Source organism: Bubalus bubalis, chromosome 18 (assembly GCF_019923935.1).
Source record: "Bubalus bubalis isolate 160015118507 breed Murrah chromosome 18, NDDB_SH_1, whole genome shotgun sequence".
NCBI classification, from domain to species: domain Eukaryota; kingdom Metazoa; phylum Chordata; class Mammalia; order Artiodactyla; family Bovidae; genus Bubalus; species Bubalus bubalis.
Genome location: NC_059174.1, coordinates 57,013,392 through 57,033,457, shown reverse-complemented (window position 1 = coordinate 57,033,457; position 20,066 = coordinate 57,013,392). Strand labels below are relative to the sequence as shown.

General features: G+C 51.2%; 2 protein-coding genes across 11 annotated transcripts in view; one reads left to right on the top strand and one right to left on the bottom strand.

The window, feature by feature from the left end:
* Positions 1–2,507: 2,507 nt before the first annotated feature.
* LOC102407917 (cytoplasmic tRNA 2-thiolation protein 1) lies at positions 2,508–7,848 on the bottom strand. Its single transcript, XM_025270122.3, has 3 exons — positions 7,466–7,848; positions 5,551–6,095; positions 2,508–3,847 (listed from the first exon to the last, which is right to left on the bottom strand). Exons 1-3 carry the CDS (start codon positions 7,579–7,581, stop codon positions 3,312–3,314), a joined length of 1,197 nt encoding a protein of 398 aa, XP_025125907.2. The 5' UTR covers positions 7,582–7,848; the 3' UTR covers positions 2,508–3,311.
* Positions 6,793–20,066, top strand: part of LOC102397662 (sialic acid-binding Ig-like lectin 6) — a 52,367-nt gene continuing 39,093 nt past the window's right edge. For 9 of the 10 annotated variants that reach the window (XM_044931410.1, XM_044931415.1, XM_044931412.1 and 6 more), the window contains exons 1-2: positions 6,793–6,842; positions 7,438–7,517. The gene's annotated coding sequence lies outside the window, so the exon portion shown is untranslated. The remainder of the gene's footprint in view (positions 6,843–7,437; positions 7,518–20,066) is intronic. The other variant, XM_044931409.1, reaches the window with a different exon arrangement.

Genomic DNA, 20,066 nt, shown 5'->3' with positions numbered 1-20,066 from the left:
TGGAGAATTCCATGGAGTCCATGGGGTCTCAAAGAGTTGGACACGACTGAGCGACTTGCACTTTCACCAAGTAGTGTGGGCCTTGGCAAGTACACCCCCACAACACAAAACAATCACCTAAACAAGGATAAATTACTTCCTAAACTTTATCTAAAGTGGCTGTGAGGAAAGAAGTTAATAGTTCTAGTGTGGTCTAAGAGGACATGGATTCCTAGAATCCATTACTGGGACCCCAGCTACTCTCCCGGACCATGGACAGCGACAACCCTTCAGCTAGGCGCTCAGGGGGTCTGGCAAGGTGATTGGAGTGCCCCCTGGGGGCAGATCCTCGACTAGTCTCAAACGCAGAGGAAAGAGGGCTGCGAAACGGGACTGGTGACCTTCTGTCCCTCAGGACAGCGGTGCTGGGCAGGAGACAGCCAAGCTCCTCAGTCTCCCCTGAAAACCTCCTCTTCCAGGGGGGTAGGGGACTTAGCTTCAGAGACACAATGCATTTCTCACAGGCCACTGAGTTCCTTTTCCCTCACGACTGACTACCCTCACCCTTTGCAGAAAATCTTCTGTGTCAGGTTTCTCCCCTTTCTCCCCTCACTTTCCAGTAGGTTGATATTCTGCACTTGTTTTTAACCCCTTTGTCATACTGCCACGGGATTCTGGATGATAGAGAACATGATTATGATCATTTTCTGTGCCTGGTGCTCTGCCAAGTCCTGATTCAGCATAAATAAAGGAATGAAGTCTCAGAAATCTGGTTTAACTGATAGGTCACAAAAGCAAATTCTAAGTTTTCCTTCATTCTACATGAACGGTAAATATTCAGAGTGGGGAAAAGATATTGGGGCCTCAATGGACCACTGCACAGAGAATTATGACGAGTAGAGAAAGCCAGGCAAGATCAGGAAAAGGTAGTAGTGGGGTAAGGAGAGGAAGATTCGATAGATGCTATAAAGAGGGAAGGTTTTCTGGGACTGGAGGAATTGATAAGAGGTTAGAACTCATTCTCAAGGTGTGATCGCAGGACTCATGGGAAACCTGAGAATTGACTGAGAGCCGTCTACAAATCAAGTGGCTTTCTGAACTCAAATTGACCCCAGAAACCTGCAAACATCACATCTAATTCTGGGCTGGAGCCAGCACCTCACTTCTCAGTTTCAGCCTCTCATTATTGTCATGCTTTTCAAGCTCTGGTTTTCTCTGTCCCTCCTTGGTGCTAACCCTAATACCTGACATTTGGCATCCTGGCAACCCCGGAGTCAAGGCACAAGGAGATCCTGAACCCCATGCTAGCGTCTGGTGAGGGGGTAGGACACCCAACAACTGGCAAGGCACTGTCTCTTGTCACAACCATTCCTCACGATGGGCTGATCCCAATGCTCTTCCCTTCTGCCCAGGATTTTGGCCCCTCCAGTCCTGCCTGCCTCACTGGCCCACACTCCATTTCTGTCTCCAGCCCTGTGTTGCTACTGAAAGTTCAGCTCAGCTTAGCTTATGCTTTCTGCTTGCTTTCTCTGTCTTCTGGCCCCTCCCGCTGAATGAGCTGCTCTTTTTTCTGGCCTCTTCGCTGTCTTGGTAGCTGTTTGATGTGTTCAAATAGCGTGTGTGTGTGTGTGTGTGTGTGTGTTCCTAGTTGGTCTTAATGGAAGTGTTATTCCATTAAGGATGGAAACCTTGTTTGCTTTATTTGGCACTGTTTTAAAGATTTATTCGGCTGCACCAAGTCTTAGGGCACAGGGGATCTTTCCTTGTGATATGTGGGATCTAGTTCTCTGACCAGAGATCGAACCCAGGCCCTCTGCATTGGGAGTGCTGAGTATTATCCACTGGACCACCACGGAAGTCCCTTGTTTGCTTTATTTTAGTCTTTGCTCAAAAGTCACCTTCTCAAAGAGGCCTTGGCCTCTCAAAACTAAAACAGGACTCTTCACTCCTTATGTTGTTTTGTTTCCTATTCATAGTACCCATCATTATGACTTCATATTACATATTTGCCTATTACTTCTCTCCCACAAGATTGTAAACTCCGCAACCAAATGGTTTTAATTTTTTTTTTTTTAATTTTCTCTCCCACCGATGTCTAGAAATGCCCTTGCAGACATCAAGGGCTCCATAAATGTGGAAAGAATGATGTGTTATCCAGTAGAAACACAGATCTGGTTTCTGTCCCCAAAGTTCAGTTCAATTAGGGAGAACAAGACCCCAAAGGGCTGAATGGCCACACAGTAAGAACAAGACCCAGCGGCTGGAGTTAGGGAGTCCCAATGTCCTGGGCTGGGCAGGGTGGGAGGAGAGATTCAGGGACACTTCCAGGAGGCTCCTGGAGGATGTGAGCAGGAAGATGGGAAAGGAGGGCATTTCTAACAAAGGAGCAGCCCAGCAAAGCTTGGAGGTGGGACTGAGGACCCCAAGCCTCCTCAGGAGTCAGGCAGGCAGGCAGTCTCCGAGCCTCACACCCGTCTGGATCGGCAGGGCAGCAACCCCGAAATCGAGCGCCCCCTGGTGGCCAAACGTTAGTGTGAACAGCCAAGTCGGACACATTTATTGAGCGCTTTATCAAACATTCACAACAGTGCTTTGGTGGGAGGCCTTGATTCCATTTTCAGCGGAGCAAATGGAAGATCCGAGAGGTTAAGTCACTGACCCAAGCTTACCCAGCTCTGCCTTTAGAATCTGAAGTCTGGAGAGCCGCCCCAGTTGCTCTTCATCCATCAGAGATTCAGGTGGTAGTGGGGATAAGGACTAATTCCACCGTCTTGAAGAGCCCCAGGTGGACCTGGGTGTGAGCCCCCAGGTGGGGCTCCAGAGGGGTGATCCCAGGCCAGTTATGGGCCTCGGGCTACAGCCAATGAGATCGTGGTGCGGGTGAAATGAGATGGCCCAGCGCCTGCAGTACACGCAGCGCTCACACAGAAACACCATGAGTGCTGTAACTGACATGTCCATCCAGCTGCGTGGTTGTGCTTATCCCACTACAGGCAAACACGATCATCAGGCGGGCAGTAGGTGATCGAGAAGGGTTAGGGCTATCTGAGCACGTCCAGAACCCCACAGAGGTACAGGCAAGCAGCCCCCTAATTCCCACTCGCTCAGGAATGGAAGGTCGTTTAGTGCTCCCCTCTCTGAAACCCAGGAGTCCCCAGCCCCCAGTCCCAGGAGCCCAGAGCCCCAGCGTCTGCAGGATCGCAGGTAACAGGTTCCGTCTCTCTCCCAGCTGCACACGAAGCCCGGGCTCAGGTAACTCGGGTTCATTCCTTGTCATTTATAGGCGGCCCCGCGCCCCAACGGCGCCGGATCCCCGCGGGGAACTGGAGTCTCTAGAAGTCGGGGACCGGCTCGGAAGTCGGCGGTCGGGACGGCTGCGGCTCCCGCGGCTGCCCCTCCTCGTCCAGCCCCCGGCGGCCCTTGCCGATGGCCAGGCGGGGCCGGCCGCGGTTCAGGCCGTCCAGGAGCGCGCAGGCCTGGCAGAGCGCGCGGCTGGCCAGCGCCCCGCAGCGGGAGCAGGCGCCGGGCGGCGGGGGCCGCGCGGCCGGGGCCAGCGCCAGGCGCTCGGCCGAGTGAACCAGGTCCAGCACCGCCGACGGCCGCGCCGCCTCCAGCATCTTGAGCAGGTCGCGCGCGTGGCCGCGGAAGGCCTCGGGCGCGTACACGCACTCCTCGGAGAAGTAGTCGAGGCGGCGGAAGTGCGCGTACAGCACCACCTCCTTCTGCGACGCCAGCTGCAGCGGGCGGCAGCGCGGCAGGGCGCCCCCCTCGCCCGGGGAGCCCAGGCCCCCGCCCCGCGCCAGCCGGCCCGCGTCGCCCCGCAGGAAGTTCATGAGCACCGTCTCCGCCATGTCGTCCGCGTTGTGTCCTGAGGGAGGGAAGACGGGAGCCGTGAGGAGGGGGCCGGGGCCGGCGGGGCCGCGGGAGGAGACCCCGGGGCACCGCGGGGCGGCCTGCGGGAGGCTGCTGGGGGACCCGGCGACAAACGAGAGGGCGACACACCCAGGCCCCCGTGGAGCAACCCGGGGTGCCTCACTTACCCCCCACTTATCGCAGACCAGGCCCCGTGCTAGGCGCCCTTTCATGTATCGAGTAAAAGTGCTTTACGTAACAAATCTCATTTCAATCTCAGTGAAAAGTGTACTTCAGACTGCATAGACGTCCAAATGGCCTTTGATGGAGACTCTCAAGTGGGCTGTTGACACAAGTGCCTCTGGGAATGCAGATCATGGTGTTTAGAAGACCAGGAGGAAGTAAGTGCGCATTTACACAACAGTCACCGTAAAACTGAAGCTCAATTTATTCTGCAACTTGTCATCTTATTTTTGTATGTATGTGTGAAAGTCGTGTCCGACTCTTTGCGACCCCATGGAGCCCTCCAGGCACTTCTATGGAATGCTCATACTTGAGTCTATAGTAAAAATGGGTCTTAGGGCTTCTCAACCCGACCATACTGTCCCTCCTGAGGGCCTTTGCTGTTTCCTCTGCTCAGAATCTCTCCCAATCCCCTTTTGGTCCTTCATCTAAGGACCCACTCAGCCTTCAGGCCTCTGATTACTCAAGAAACTCTTCCTTTCTCCCTTCACTAGGTCTTCCTGCATCACTTGCCTTAGCTGCACTTACAGGTTGTAATTATGTATGTGAGAAACGGACAGGATCAGATACTGGCTTGTGCATCATCATAGCAGCAAATGTTTATAGGTTTACTGTTTCTCAGTCTCTCGTCCGAGTGTTTCATACATAATTCATCTAAGTCCCAGGAAGTCTAGGATCTGAATAATATTAATAGCCCTGTTGTATAGGAGAGGAAACTGAGGTTAGGTAGTTTGTTCTCCAGTACATAGCCTGCATGTGGTACAAAATAAATGGTCAATAATTATTTGTTGAAGTAATGACTGGGACAGAGAAAAAGTTAGCAGAGAGAGAATGAAAGACAAAAGGAGTTAAAAGACACAGTTGCGTTTCAGACTATAGATGGCTTTTGATGGGCGATATCCCGCCATGCCCCTCCTTTTATGAAAAGGGACACAGAGAATGTCATTAAAAAAAACTTCAGAAAACCACAGCCCTAGCCCCAGAGAGTACTCTTCCACCCCTCTATTTGCCAGCATGTGAGCCCCCGTGGCTCAGCGGTGAAGCATCCGCCTGCAATGCAGAAGCCACAGGAGACGCAGGTTCTATCCCTGGGTTGGGGAGATCCCCTGGAGGAGGGCATAGCAACCCACTCCAGTATTGTTGCCTGGAGAATCCCATGCACCAAGGAGCCTGGCTGTTGTGGGCTACAGTCCATAGGGTTGCAAAGAGAGACGACTGAAGTGACTTGAGATCCATGAATGTTACCAGATAATGGCAGTGACTCAAAAGCTTGTAAAGATGTGCACACAGTATGCCCATGAACCTTCAGTGAGCGTGCATATCCCCTTCTTGCCATTTAGATTCTCCAATTAAGACACACGAAGCCTCCATTTTACCACTTGGGCACGCACTCCAGCGCCCTTACGGTGCCCTATCCTGCGCATGCGCCCCTCCCACCACGCCCCCCCACCCCACCTCGGCCGCGCCTGTGCTCACCGGTCACGACGTGCGTGGCTCCCACGAGGCGCGCCCCTTCCTCCAGCGCGCGGCGCCGCAGCACCCCGCAGAAGGTGCAACAGGCGCGGCTACGGCCGGAGCCAGCCGTGCTGCGGGCCACGGCGTCCATCGTCCAGCCCCCGAAGAGGTCCGCGTAGGCCACGACGGTGAGCGGGAGCTCCCAGCGCGCCGCCTGCCGCCTCACAGCCGCCAGCGCCGCGTCCCGGTAGCCGCCGATGCCCTCGTCCACCGCCACGAGGTGCAGCGAGATGCCCAGGCGCGGGGCCAGCTCGCGCAGCACGTGCGCCAGCACCGTGGAGTCCTTGCCGCCCGAGGCGCCCACGGCCACCGCGGCGCCAGGGGGCAGCAGGCGGCCCGCGACCACTGTGTGCAGCACCTCGGCCTCGAAGGCGGCGCAGAAGCAGGCGCCGCACAGCGCCTGGCCCGAGCGCGGACGGCGGAGGGCGGCGCGCGCCTTGTGGCAAGAGGCGCACTGCGGGGCGGGCATCGTGGGGTCCTGGAGAGGCGGGAGGGGTCGGCTTCTCCTGGATGGGTGGAGAGGGGAGGCGGGTTACATGTGGATTCCGGATTGCAGGGGTCATTGCTTGCCTTCCGGGAGGCTGCCCAGATGGTGCCCAGAGTAAACCCATTGTCTGTAACACTCTTTCCCGCAGCACTGTGCAAGCCTGGCACCTTCAAGTCTCATCTTGGCCTTTCAATCACTCATTCATTCTTTCATTCAGCAAATATCCACTTAGTACCTTCAAGGTGCCCAACGTTCTCTAGGAATTGGGGACACAGCAATGAGCAAAAAGGAAAGGTTGCAGGCACTAAATTCTAGTGGAAGAGCCGACTCAAGATACTTTCCAGATATGAAAAGTAATAATATGAGGGCTGCGATTCATGGGGTCGCAAAGAGTCGGACATGACTGAGCGACTGATCTGATCTGACCCTCTGAACTAAGGCCAGAAGGAGTCAGGCATTAGATCAGTGGGAAGGATTTTCCTGATAAGAGTTAACAGCAAATGCACAGGACATGAAAGGGCAGGTCCTGTCTGTGTTCAAGTGCGTTGTGGTCGAAGGCGGGAAAGGCTCCGGGGCCTTGGAGGTTGGCAGGGTAAGGAGCTTGGACTTTATTCTGAGAGAAATAGGAACGGTTGGACGGTTTTAAGCTTTATAGTGACAGAATCTAATTTTTATTTTAACAGGATTCCTTGGCCTGCGTGTGAATAGAGGGTGGAGCGTGGAAAGGACCCACATGGGCAGTGAGGAGGTTCCTGCAGTGATCCAGGTAAGCAACAGCGGTAGCTCGGAGCAGAGTGGAGACAGTGGAACTGGAGAGAAGTGGTCAGATTCTGTATCTGTTGCGGAGACAGAGCAGATGGGACTTTTACAAGCCTTGGGGGAGGGCAGTGGATGAAAGAAACAGGACTCAGGACCTCAGGTTTTGTTTTGACTTGAGCACTTGGAAGGTAGTGGGACCATTTAGTAGAGAGGAGGTGGGGGTTGGGGAAGAATGGGGAAATACTGTGAGAGGGGGGTTTGGGCATGGTAGATTTGAGGTTCTTTGCTCTGGAAGTCTTTTCAGAACCCTGAGCTGGGTGTGCCGCCGCCTCTAGATTTCCACGGCCACCTAATCCCCCACTTTACCCGCGCCCCGACCACTCTAGGTTGTAATCGGGACTGAAGAGGGTGCGCTCGCACCGCACCCAGCTTGGGGCGGGGGTGGGTGGGAACAAGGAGTCAGACCCGGCCGGCAGAGTTCAAATCAGGAACGCCAGCTGTTTAGGGCACTCCTGCCTGGAGGGCCGCCGGGAGATAGGCTTTGGGGGTTTATGGAGGGGAGTGCTGTCTCCCCATAAAGACCGTCAACTCCTCCACTGCAGTGCTACAAAGGTGGGAGGAGGCACTCACCTGAATAGAACGCACGCGGGAAGGTCCAGGCTCCGAGAAAGCGCGGAAGCAGGTAATAGAACTACGACTTCCAGAAGGCTTTGTGGTCTGCCCGCCGACAACTCCCAGGTACCCATGCGGCGGTTGAGTTGTTGGCGCCTACTGCCTTCGGACGAGCTGGGCCTACAACTCCCGGCGGTCCTCGCGGCGACGTCTCTAGCTCCGCCCACAGCTTCCAGAGTGCTCCCTGCTTCCGGTCCAGCGCGAGCCCCTCCTGCGCCTGCGTAGGAGTTGATACGGTCTGTGGTTCTTGTGGTTCTTGCGCTTCCCTGCGTAGCGCGCCGTGTGTGGTTTATTCCAAAGATAGGTGCTTTTCAAGTTTTGTGCTCTTGTGGGAGCATGGTGGAATTTGAGGTGGGGGTGGAGAGGCGTCGGAGAAGGGTATGATGGGGATGGGGTGCGAAAGGGAGAGGTAGCGAGGGCGCTGGACCGATTCCGAGGTTCGGGTTTACCGTTTGGGTTCTTGCGCGCGCGCCCGGCCCAGGCTGCCGCGGTGCGGCCTGGAGGTGTTATGCTTATGCGGAGCAGAAATATAGCAGTTTGCGGTTCTTACACGCGTGCACCGGGTTCAGGTCAAGAACGCGGTGAGCAGTTACGCTCACGCTTGGTGAGGGCCCATTGCTCACGCCTCCTGTCTGTTGGAGATGAAGGTCGAGCTCCGGATGGAGGGCAGGTGAGACGCGTGAGACGGAGGGTCCCCGAAATCAAAAGCCGGAGCACCTTCCCAAGAATCAGCCGGAGCCCTGCACCCAAGGTCCAGGCCCTCAGCTTCTTTCCAGTCCCCAAACTGCCCCCTTTCCTGGCTGTTATAGTCTGACATTTTCTTATCTCTATCCCTGTGAGACCCTTGAGAGGGTAGGGATGGGGGACGTTTGAGTGTCTGAACCTATTGACTGAAGCGTGGTCATCGGGTTCATTCATTTGTCAATCATTTCCTAGGGCTTCCTGTGTGCCAGGTACTATCCTCTGGGCGTACCAGGCCTGGCTGGAGAGATAAGGATGGCAAATCTTGATGTGGAGGGGCAGATGACCGGGGCTGCAGGAGTCCAGAGGTGACAGGTGCTGCTGACCAGGGTATGGGGTGGGGGTAAGGGAGCGGGACTACACTTAGTAAGGAGTCAGCAGTGTGCCAGACACTCATCCCCTGCATGTCCCTCGCACTATCTCAAGTTCCTGGTCAGTAAAATGGGGATGATGATAATGGTACGTGCGTCACAGTGTGTGTGAAAATAAATGAGTTAGTAGGCAAGTGTTTACTGGGGGGGAAAAAACCCTTTTTTCTGGTTTTTTTTTTTTCCACTTAATTCTCATAACTGGTCGTGGCTCCCATTTCTGGAACATGTCTAAGTTTTCTTTTAAAGGAAGTCTTGAGTTGGGCATTTCAAAACCTTAGACAACCAACCTACAGAGAGTCTAAGGCAGTTCTCAGTTGAGGGTGAGTTTATCCCCAAGAGAACATTTGGTGATGTCTGGAGACATTTTTAATTGTTGCAACTATGATGCAAGGAGCAGAGTGTGGCCAGTACCCGGTAGGCAGAGGCCAGGGTTGCCGGTAAACATATGCTGCACAGGATGGTCTCCACAACGCAGAATCATCCAGCCCCACATAACAGTAGTGCTGAGGCTGAGGGGCCCTGACTTAAGAGGTATTCTGCTGTGCTTTGGTTTTCAGCTCCCAAATCAGTATGCACTTTCAGGTGTTCCTGTGTTGATTTTAGTCTCCGGCTTTGAAAGTTTCTTTAAGTATTTTAGTGGTTCTCCAACACCACTCACATACTTTTGAGTGAGAAGTTAGTTTAAAAAGTTTGTCTTACACTGGATGCCATTGAAAAAAAGAAAGTGGATGTGAAAGCTGGCCTGCAAGTGTGACTCCATATGCCCCTTGCTTAGTTTCTTTGACCTTGAGTGAGTGACTTGACCTTCCTGGGCTTCCTGTATTCAGTGGGGATGATAAAATAGCAGCTGTTGGAGGAACTAGATGATTTCATATTTTCAAAGCACCCCAAACCATGCCTGGTGCTTCGTTAAGTGCTGTGAAAAGAGCGGAGGGCAGTGTTCTGTTTTTTATGTCTCTTCCCGGGGCTGCTGCTCAGTACTCATTAACTTTGTTTCTGAAGGGAAAGACTGAGTTGCTGTCAGGGGGCTTCTGGAGGATGGCTGCAGCTCCTCATCGTTGCAGGGTAAAGACTGAGTCCCTCAGCTTCGTGTTAGTGACCTGGCCCCTGATGACTTCTCAGCCTCACCTCTCACCCTGCATCTCTGGCAGGCCCCCATATTTTCCAGAGGAAGAACTTTTTCTGCCAGATGTCTGCACACGCTGTCTCTTCTGAAGACTCTCTGTCCCACACCCCTCCTCCCCTAACACCCTGCTTCCTCTTTCTCATCCAGATGGCCATGTGGGTATACTTCCCCCAGGAAGCCCACAGGACCCCTCCTCCCCTGCCCTGGCTTAACAAGCCACCTCTGGGCTCCCATGGTCCTTGGTCCCTTGCTTTGTCAGAGGCCCTGTCACCTTGGGTTGTGGCTGTCTCCGTTTCACTGTCTCTTTGGGTTGGGTACTTTCCAAGAGAAGGGTTTGGTTGGGTTTGCATCTGGGTCCATAGCATCCCCATGCAGAAGGCCTGGGACAGAGCAGGCAAGGTATTCATGGCCTGTCCTGAGCTGCTCCTGGCCTCCCTCCTCTTCCTTGCCTCCTCCTCTTATCTGCACCCCAGGGAACACTGAGCTCAGGCAGGAAATTGCTGCTGTGGAATGTGGTGGTTAAGGAAGGGGGCAGCCTGGTTCAGATCCTGGGATCTGGCTGTGTGAATGTGGCTAAGTTACATTTCCTCACCTGTAGGGGATGAAATAGTCCAGCCTTCAGAGGAGTAGAGCAGTGGTTCTCAACTTGGGATGATTTTGACCCACAACTGGGGTTGGGGTACTGGCATCCAGTAGGCAGAGACCAGCAATGTTACTAAATCTCTAACACACAGGTCAGCCTCCATGGCAAAGAACTAGCTTGCCCAAAATGTCAGTAGTGCTGAGATTGAGAAGAGATACATGCTGAGTGCTTAGAACAGCTCTCGGGCCACAGAAAGCACTCTAGATAATTAGCTGCGTTTACCGTGGTGGCACTAGTGGTAAAGAACCCGCCTGCCAATGCAGGAGACACGAGATTCGGGATCGATCCCTGGTCAGGAAGATCCCCTGGAGGAGGGCATAGTAGCCCACTCCAGTATTCTAGCCTGGAGAATCCCATGGACAGAGGAGGCTACAGTCCATAGGGTTGCACAGAGTCAGACAGGACTGAAGCGACTTGGTACACTCTATGACTGCATACCAGAGAAGGCAATGGCACCCCACTCCAGTACTCTTGCCTGGAAAATCCCATGGACGGAGGAGCCTGGTAGGCTGCAGTCCATGGGGTCGCTAACAGTCGGATACGACTGAGCGACTTCACTTTCACTTTTCACTTCATGCATTGGAGAAGGAAATGGCAACCCACTCCAGTGTTCTTGCCTGGAGAATCCCAGGGACGGGGGAGCCTGGTGGGCTACCGTCTATGGGGTCACACAGAGTCAGACACGACTGAAGTGACTTAGCATAGCATAGCATGACTGCATACACCAAGCGTCCTGTTGCTCCACCTCTCTGCCCAGAATACCTTTCCCCTAGCTTTGAATGGGGCTTAGATGTCTACTTATCCTTCAAGACCTACCCAGATGTTACCTCTTTGGGGAAGCCTTCCCTGACCTCTACCACCGTTGTACCCCCAAGACACACCTTCAGTCAGGCAATGTTTCTTTGGAGTAACACATACAAACCTGGACTCAAACTCATGCTCTCTTTCCACACCTGAATAACTTTGAGCCTCAGTATCCCTTTCTGTGAAACCAAAGGATGGCTTTGAGGATGAAATGGACCAGCACCAGGCAAGTGTTTGATTAATGTCAGGACTCCCATTGTGGAATGTAGAGTCAATAAAACCTAAAGGCTTAGTGGTGGTTTAGATTGAGGGAAATTGTTAAGAAATATCCTTTTAAGTATGTTTTACTGCAGAAAAAATAGGAACAAGCAAAATTATCTGTAGCACAGGGAAAGTTAAGAAGAAAGATGTTATGCTATGTTCACGAGACCCACTTCTAAGGAATAAAGACTCAGAAAGTGAAAGCAAAAGGGTGGGGAAAGATATACTAGGGATTTAACTCAAGAAACCTTTTAGCCACATGAGCCACCAAACAAAACATTTTGAGTCAAAAAGCACTATTAGTAATAAATGTCATCACAGATGAAAAAGGAATAACCAGGATGATGAAACAGTTCTAAACTCAGATACACCTAACAACATAATCCCAAAAGAAGTAAAACTAAAGTTAACAGGAGGACAAGAAGAAATTGACACATTCCAGAAGAACCGTGAGTGACATTTTACTGCATCTCTCATTAATTAATTGACAGCATTAAAGTTATGGAAAAGTTGAACATGACCACTCACGAGCTTGCACTCAGTGACTGAAATGAAACCCAGTGATGCGAGAATATAGGTTTTTGCCAGGCACATGCAGATTATGTACAGAGGTCCAAGGTGTGGCTGTTCAAAATGGTACCCACCAGCCACGTGGCTAATGAGCACTTGAACTGTGTATAGTTTGAATTGAGCTGTGCTGTAAAGGTAAAAATATATCAGATTAGAATAGTTTATGTGCAAAAAACATGGAATATCTCACAAAAATTTTTGTATCTTTATTACATGTTGAAATGGTAATCTTTTTTAAATGTAATATTAAAAATTAATTGTACCCATTTATTTTTACTTTATAAATATGGCTAGTAGGAAATTTTAAATTCCATCTGTGACTTGTATTATGCTGGATAGCAGAGACCCGCAAGTGAGTCTCAGCAAATAGCAAAGTCACTCTACTACCCAGGGCAAGGGACCTTGACCAAGAAGCTTAATATGTGTACTTCTGATCTAATAAATGAATTTTTCCCATTAGCCTCTATTTTATGATGTAGGAGGGCTTCCCTTGTGGCTCAGCTGGTAAAGAAGCCACTTGCAACTCGGGAGACCTGGGTTTGATTCCTGGATTGGGAAGATCCCCAGGACAAGGGAACAGTTACCCATTCCAGTATTCTGGCCTGGAGAATTCCATGAACTGTATAGTCTAAGGGGTAGCTGAGCAACTTTCACTTTGTAATTTAGGAAATGGCCAAAACAGCTTTTCATAAATCTTGAAACTAGCTAAGACATAAGAAGTCTGAGTTATGTGTGTGTGTTCAGTCAGTTCAGTCGCTCAGTTGTGTCCAACTCTTTGCAACCCCATGAACCATAGCACGCCAGACCTTCCTGTCCACCACCCAACTCCCGGAGTCCACCCAAACCCATGCCTATTGAGTCGGTGATGCCATCCAACCATCTCATCCTGTCGTCCCCTTCTCCTCCTGCCCTCAATCTTTCCCAGCATCAGGGTCTTTGCAAATAAGTCAGCTCTTCACATCAGGTGGCCAAAGTATTGGAGTTTCAGCTTCAACATCAGTCCTTTCAATGAACACCCAGGACTGATCTCCTTTAGGATGGACTGGTTGGATCTCCTTGCAGTCCAAGGGACTCTCAAGAGTCTTCTCCAACACCACAGTTCAAAAGCATCAATTCTTCATTGCTCAGCTTTCTTTATAGCCCAACTCTCACATCCATACATGACCACTGGAAAAACCACAGCCTTGACTAGACGGACCTTTGTTGACAAAGTAATGTCTCTGCTTTTCAATATGCTGTCTTGGTCATAACTTTCCTTCCAAGGAGTAAGCATCTTTTAATTTCATGGCTGCAATTACCATCTGCAGTGATTTGGGAGCCCCAAAAAATTAAGTCTGCCACTGTTTCCACAGTTTCCCCATCTATTTGCCATGAAGTAATGGGACTAGATGCCATGATCTTAGTTTTCTGAATGTTGAGCTTTAAGCCAACTTTTTCACTCTCCTCTTTAACTTTCATCAGGAGGCCCTTTAGGTATAGGCATATATTACAGTCATCTTAAAACACTTTTGTTTGGGAGACTCCCAAATAATTTTGAAAAGCTTTGTACCACTACCTCATTCATTTTAAGTCGACACCTGAAATTTTTCAACATGAAGATGTTTATGTTATTTACTGGTAGAAACCATACGTCTTATAAGGTGACATGAGGGTAGGCTGTTCATGGAATAATTATTTCATTACATCACTCACATAAGTTTTAATTATCTTAATGAAGAATGTACACCAATTCTAACCAGTTACCTGGATATTATATTCAGTGTAACTTGAAAATTTTGTCCCTGGAAACATTCCAGTTAATTTTCTTTTAATAAGCTTCACTAAATTGAAATGCTTTTGGTTGTTCTGAAAACAGAACATCCCAACATGAGCCAAGCTTCGCCTTCACCAAGATGAGTAAAATAGTACACCTTACCGTACAGGGAGTTTTGTGTACATGCCCCACTTGGAAGACTTCTGCCTTGTTAGAACAGCTTCTGTATCCTCAAAGACATTTCTTACCTCCTTGGAAGTCAGGAAGTTTAGGGATGGCCTTAGAACAAAAAGCACAATCTGATTTTGGGCATGGACTTCTGAGCCTAACAAATGTAGCCAGAAAGATACTCTGGGAATTCCCTGGAGGTCCAGTGGGTAGGTCTCTGAACTTCCACTGAAGGAGTTGAAGATTCAACCCCTGGGTGGAAACATGGTTTTCATCCTTAAGACACACTAATATTTCTAATGTGAGATTTTCTTTGCAAAGGGGAGTTTCTCAATGGTCTGCTTTCCACATATTCCCTGCTGGCTAATGAAAATACATTATTATTAGTGCAAGCTGTACCATGTCACTCGTGAAACATGGTTGTTTACTTTCCTAATTTGAAGCGTGTAACATGGATGAGCATTGCTGCTAGTTTAAGACATCAGAATTTTTTCATGAAATCTTACATGACTTTGAGAAACAAAACATAAAATTGATCTTTTCATCAGTAATGAAATGGAGGTGCACTTTTTCTTTTTTTAGATGAAACAACAGAAATTTATTTTTTCATAATGCTGGAGGCCAGAAGTCCAAGGTCAAAGTTTGATATCTTCTGCAGAAGGAACAACAACACAGCTTTATGCTTCCATACTTATATTCATGCTAATACTGCCAAATTCTTTCGAAAAATTGTTTATAGTTAAACTTTGGCCTTCACGGACCCCAAATGCAGCAGTAGTGTGTGGCACTAAATCACAAATGCTGTGGGTACAATAGAGATTAATTGTAAAACAGGAGTAAGAAAACAATCGCTTGAGATCTATAAAACTCTCAGGCTCTAAAGTACATGCCTCCCATGTATCCTGTGGAATCTGAAGGGTCATTTTTACCAGATTTTTCGAGAGACAAATCATTTGAATAGCAGCTGCCTTTCCCGTCCCAGCACGAGGAGGATGGGAACGTGAGTCTGGACATCTGCACTCTGTAACCAATGTGATGTATAACTAACACAGTTGCTCTGTTGGTGGCTCCCCAGAAACCACCTTATGCATCTGACTCCTGCATGAAGTATCATGCTCCTGAGAGGACGCACCTCACCTGAGACTCTTCACTCCTCCAAGCTCACCGACTCCCTGCCTTAGAACAGGAAATAACACCATCAAGGCTTTGTTGGCACCTCCTGTTCACAGAGCAGCTGGACACCAGCCCCTGTGACATGACTCAGGCGTGGTCCACACCCACAGCATTCCCATCCGGGAGATAGGGATTATGACGAGCCCTGCTGTTTTCATCCCAGCAAACGCATCCATAAATTGCTGCTGGGCCAACTCTACCAGGGTATTTCAAAGACTGGTCTTGGTCCCTGAAGGACAGCACCAAATCCAGCTGAAGTTCCTGCAGTGTTTCTTGCCTATTGATGGAGAAGGGCATGGCAACCCACTCCAGTATCCTTGCCTGGAGAATCCCATGGACAGAGGAGCCTGGGGGGGCTACAGTTCATGGGGTCCCAAAGAGTCAGACACGACTGAGTAACTAACATACTTCTTGACTGTTGAATCTCTTCTGTGTGTGAATGGGATGTATTTCCACCATAACTGTGGGGTCTTCGTTCTCATTTTGCTTAAAAGAGGGGTGTCTAAATCTAGCTGTGCCACTCAATGCCTGGGTGGTAGTCTCTGAAACAGTGCTTCTTTATTTATTTTTGGCTACAGTGGGTCTTCCGTTGCTGCAAGCGGGCTTTTTTCTGGTTGCAGTGAGCGGGTGCTGTTCTCTAGTTGTCATGCTGGGGCTTCTCATTGCAGTGGCCTGTCTTGTGGAACACAGGCTTCAGTATTTGTGGCTCCAGGGTAGAGCACAGGCTCAGTAGTTTTGGTGCATGGGCTTTAATTCCTCTGTAGCATGTGGGATCTCCCCAGAGCAGGGATCGAACCTGTTCCTCTCCCTGCATTGGCAGGAGGATTCTTGCCCACTGTACCACCAGGAAAGTCCACAATGCTCCTTTAAAAGCTGCCTTTCCAGCTGAAAGGCTGCAAGAAATACCTGACCCACTTTGCTACAGAAATTGGATTCTTGTTTCCTTAATGCTCCAAAGTTGAAGGATTTTCTATCCCTGATCATATTCTGTCTCGCCCCGCCTTTGAGATTTGGTCTGGAGCATGCCTCTGTACTGAGATCATTTTCTAGTTCATCTAAAAATATACTCGCCCATTTAGTGACCAGGACGATGGATGATGCTGAGGCCCAGAGATGAGTCATGCCCAGGGCCACCCTCCCAGGGCTCCCAGGCTGGTGAGGGGGAGAGAGTGGATTTGGATCAGTCCAGGTCTGCTGACGAGAGCTGTGGCAGCAGAGATGCCAGGGATTGGGAGGGTCCTGACAAGAGTAGACAGGAGTGAGGGACTTAGAGAAGAGTCCCTGGATGCGGAGCACATGAAAGATGAGCAGGAGTTTATCAGGTGGAGAATAGCATCTCATTCATTGATTCACTCATTCATTCACTTCTTGGGGCCTCCTGTGTGTGGAAATGCTGGGCACCTAGAACTGAGTCAGTCCTGAACCCTGCTCTTAGCAAGCCCCTTGTCTGATGGGGGCAGCTGACACAGACAGTCATAATCCATGATGATCAGATGATGGGTGAGGGAGATAACAGGGGCTATGGAAGCCACGAGGGGCTACTTGGTGCCTGTGGTGGCAGAGGGGAGAGGGCTCACCCAGGATGAGCAGGAGTGGAGTAGGTCCCTTCCTTTCAGGATGCTGGAAATGTGAGAGAACCTGGCTGTGTCCTGGGAAAATGCTGAGTCCAGTCCAACCCCTTGATTTATGCACATTGCAGGTCCTTGAACAACAAGCTGTAAGCCCCTTTTTACAGACAAGGACATCGAGCCCAAAAGAGATTAATCACTTAGCCAGAGGAGCACCAAGCCAGCGTCCAGTGTGCCCAGAAGGTAGGAGTGATGAGGCTGGAGGTGGGTGCATGGCAGGTCCGCAGAGCAGGTGGTGTGACCTTGAGTGGCTTCAGCAAATCTTTCTCTCGTTCTCCCTCTGTGCAGTGTGCAGAGCCAGGTGGGGAAAGATGGGAGCAGGAGACAGGGATGGAGCCCCCCGGGGCCGAAGTAAAGGGTTTACAAGATGGGAGGGATGCCCTTTTGCTTTCTTCCCCAGAATGGTGCAGCAGAGGGGGATGCTGCTGCTATTTCTGGGGGCGCAGTTGCTGCTGGTGGGGGCGCTCCTCTACCAGAACCACCGCTGCTGCAGCCGCGCCTTCCCGCATTTTAACCAGTGACATCTGCAAAGCCCCCTTTCCAAACAAGATCATGTACTGAAGTTCCAGGTGGCAGTGAATTTGTGGGGAGACGTGATTTAACCCAGCACACCTGAGTAGTGGGGGTTTCTGGGATAGGTCCCTGTGGGCGCGACCCCACGTGGCAGTAGTGGTGCCCCACTCTGGGCAGGCCCAGCTGCTCTCCCACCTGCACCCCTTCCTACAGTGCCAGCGGCTGCACTGTGCCATTTACGTGGTGAACCAGGTGCAGCAGGAATGAGGAGGCACAGGAGCAAGAGGGCAGAGGGGTCTGAGCCTGGCCTTGAAGAGTCGGGGCTGGAGTCATCAGTGTCTGCGCTGAGAGTGTCTGGGCCAGAGAGTATCCAGAGGGTAGGATTGAGGAGTCAAGAAGAACCTGGACTGGGGAAGACCAAAACCAAGGGCTATATGTTTGGTCTAGAATGGCTTAGTCTGGGCTCTGTTTGAGTAGCTGACTAAGGGAAGGGCTCATCCCACTGAGTCTGGGTCTCGGAGACCAAGGCTTGTTGGATTGGGCAGCAACCCAAGGGGTAAAGTAAAGCACTGGGCCTGAGGTCTGTTAGATGCCTGTTTGAATCTTGGCCTTGCCCATTACTACTTGTGTGGCGTGAGACTGGGACCAGTCTTCATCTCTCCATCCATATATCCATTCATTCAACACACTGTTCTTCAGTATGACTATGTATAAACTCGGGGAATCTGTGCTCTGTGCTACTGTTTTCTCATTCATGAGTCAAAGGTTCATTGAGATAATGAGTGTAAAGCAATGAGGCCAGTGCCTGGCACATACTAGGTGCTTAATAAGTGACAGTGATAATGATGATGATGGTGGTGGTGGTGGTTTTGATGGTGGTGATGGTCATGATGATGATGTAATGGTTATGATGGAGGTTAGGGGACTGCTAATGATGTTGAAGATGATGAAGATAGAGATAATGGTGGTGATGGTGATGACAAATATCATGGTAATGATAAGTCATGATGGTTATGGTTAAGATGGTGATGAAGAAGATGATGATCGAGGAGGACAAGGAGGAATGGCAGATCTTATCCTGAGCATCAGACCTAGTCTTTGTCTGGCAGGAGCAGAAAGAGAAACACAGACGGTCCCCAGTCTCTCCTGACCTCTGCCTCCCTCAGATGACCCCTTGAAGGTGATGATCCTTGAGAACTCTGAAAATGGCCAAGAAGGGAGAGCTGAGAAACTGAAGATGCTGAGTCTGCCGAGGATGGGGGTGGGGATCCAAGGAAAGTTTCCTAGCGGGGGTAACCTTTGAACTGAGCCTTCCTGGACAAGTCTGGGAATAAGAAGGGGTTCCAGGCAGGAGAATGGCACTTGGAAAGGTGAGAGAGGATGGGCCTGGCAAGTGGCAGGGACACCACTACCTGTGGTGAGTATCTCCATCCACCCCAGGTGAACACCACCGCCTTCAACTGGGGCAACCTGTGCAATGTGGGGTTCTGGGAGGCCATGCAGGAGGAGGACTGGGACCGTGTCTTTTTCCACAATGTGAACCTGCTCCCAGAGGATGACCACAACCTCTGCATCTGCGACATCTTCCCTGCCCCTGTTCCATGGCCATCGACAAGTTCAACGACATGTAGGTGGAGGGAGGGGACCTCCTGTTGGGGGGACTCTTGGCCAGGCCCTGCCCATTGTACAGTCCAGGCCGTGATCCCTGGGGCCGATGATGGAGAGGATGAAGAGGCCTGGGGAAAGGCCTTATAGATGGGGAGAAGCTTCCTCCTGGGTGTGGGTATCAAATGACAGTGGGATTAGTTATCAGTGAGGGGATCAGGATGCATTTAATGAAGTGGTAGGCAGAGAAGTTGTAACAGAGGTCAGAGGAGAACTTATAACAGGAGGGCCCATTGATGGGGTCACAAGATGGGCCTTTCAGATGATTCAGGGAGGGGATTTCCAGGGTTACATGAGGGGTCATCTCAAGGGGTAGGGCTGCCCCAGGATCAGGCACAGGGACATCCTAGGAGTCAGGGAGAGGTTACCAAGGGAGAGAGTGGGGAATGGATAACCCAGAAATAAACCCTGTGCTCCTGGCTAGCAAAGGGCCAGGGCCCATTGCCTGAAATGCCCTGTGCTTCCAACTCTCCCTGCCTCTGTAGCCTGCCCTACCAAGGCTACCATGGAGGGGTGTTTGCCCTGCGCCCCATTCACTACCTGAGGATCAGTGGCTTCCCCAACACCAGCTAGGGCGGGAATCAGGAAGACAGTGACATCACTGCCAGGTAGGGGGCGCTGCTGTGGGGAGCCTCGCTCGGGGCAGCAGGCCCCTCTGTGGTGCGGGGGCCACGGGGTGCCCAAGACTGAGTGAAAATGTGAACTGTGTTGGATTGCGGGAGACACAAGCCACTCTGGCCTGAGGGGCCGGGTGTGGATGGGGACCCTATCAAAGGAGACAGGCATCTGGCCTCACGTCCTCTCCCCTGTAAGGCTGCAACTCAGCGGGATGGTCCTCTTATGGCTTCATCTGCTCTTTGGCTGTTACCACATGCTGGAGGAGGGGCAGGACCCCAGCTGCAAGCAGAGCTCCCAGAGATGAGTCAGTGGGTGGGGCAGGGGTGGCCAGTCCTGGGCCTGTTCCCAAGCCCTCAGCTCGCATGGCTGCCCCCTCAGTCCCTCCAGTCCTGGCCTTCTGGCCCAGATCCACCGGAAGTGGCAGCAAGATGCTGCCAACTCGCCAGGATACAGGCTGCTCTCCAAGGAGCTGTGGCCCCTCTACATCGTCCTCACCATGGACATCGGCCCCTTAGTTCCAGAAGC

Excerpts from the sequence above, each read along its gene's own strand:
- LOC102407917 (XM_025270122.3), bottom strand. The coding sequence starts at position 7,581 with ATGGGTACCTGGGAGTTGTCGGCGGGCAGACCACAAAGCCTTCTGGAA. Across the intron at positions 6,096-7,465 it reads CCCGCGTGCGTTCTATTCAG|GAGAAGCCGACCCCTCCCGC; the intron begins GTGAGTGCCTCC and ends CCACCCATCCAG. Across the intron at positions 3,848-5,550 it reads AGCCACGCACGTCGTGACCG|GACACAACGCGGACGACATG; the intron begins GTGAGCACAGGC and ends TCCCTCCCTCAG.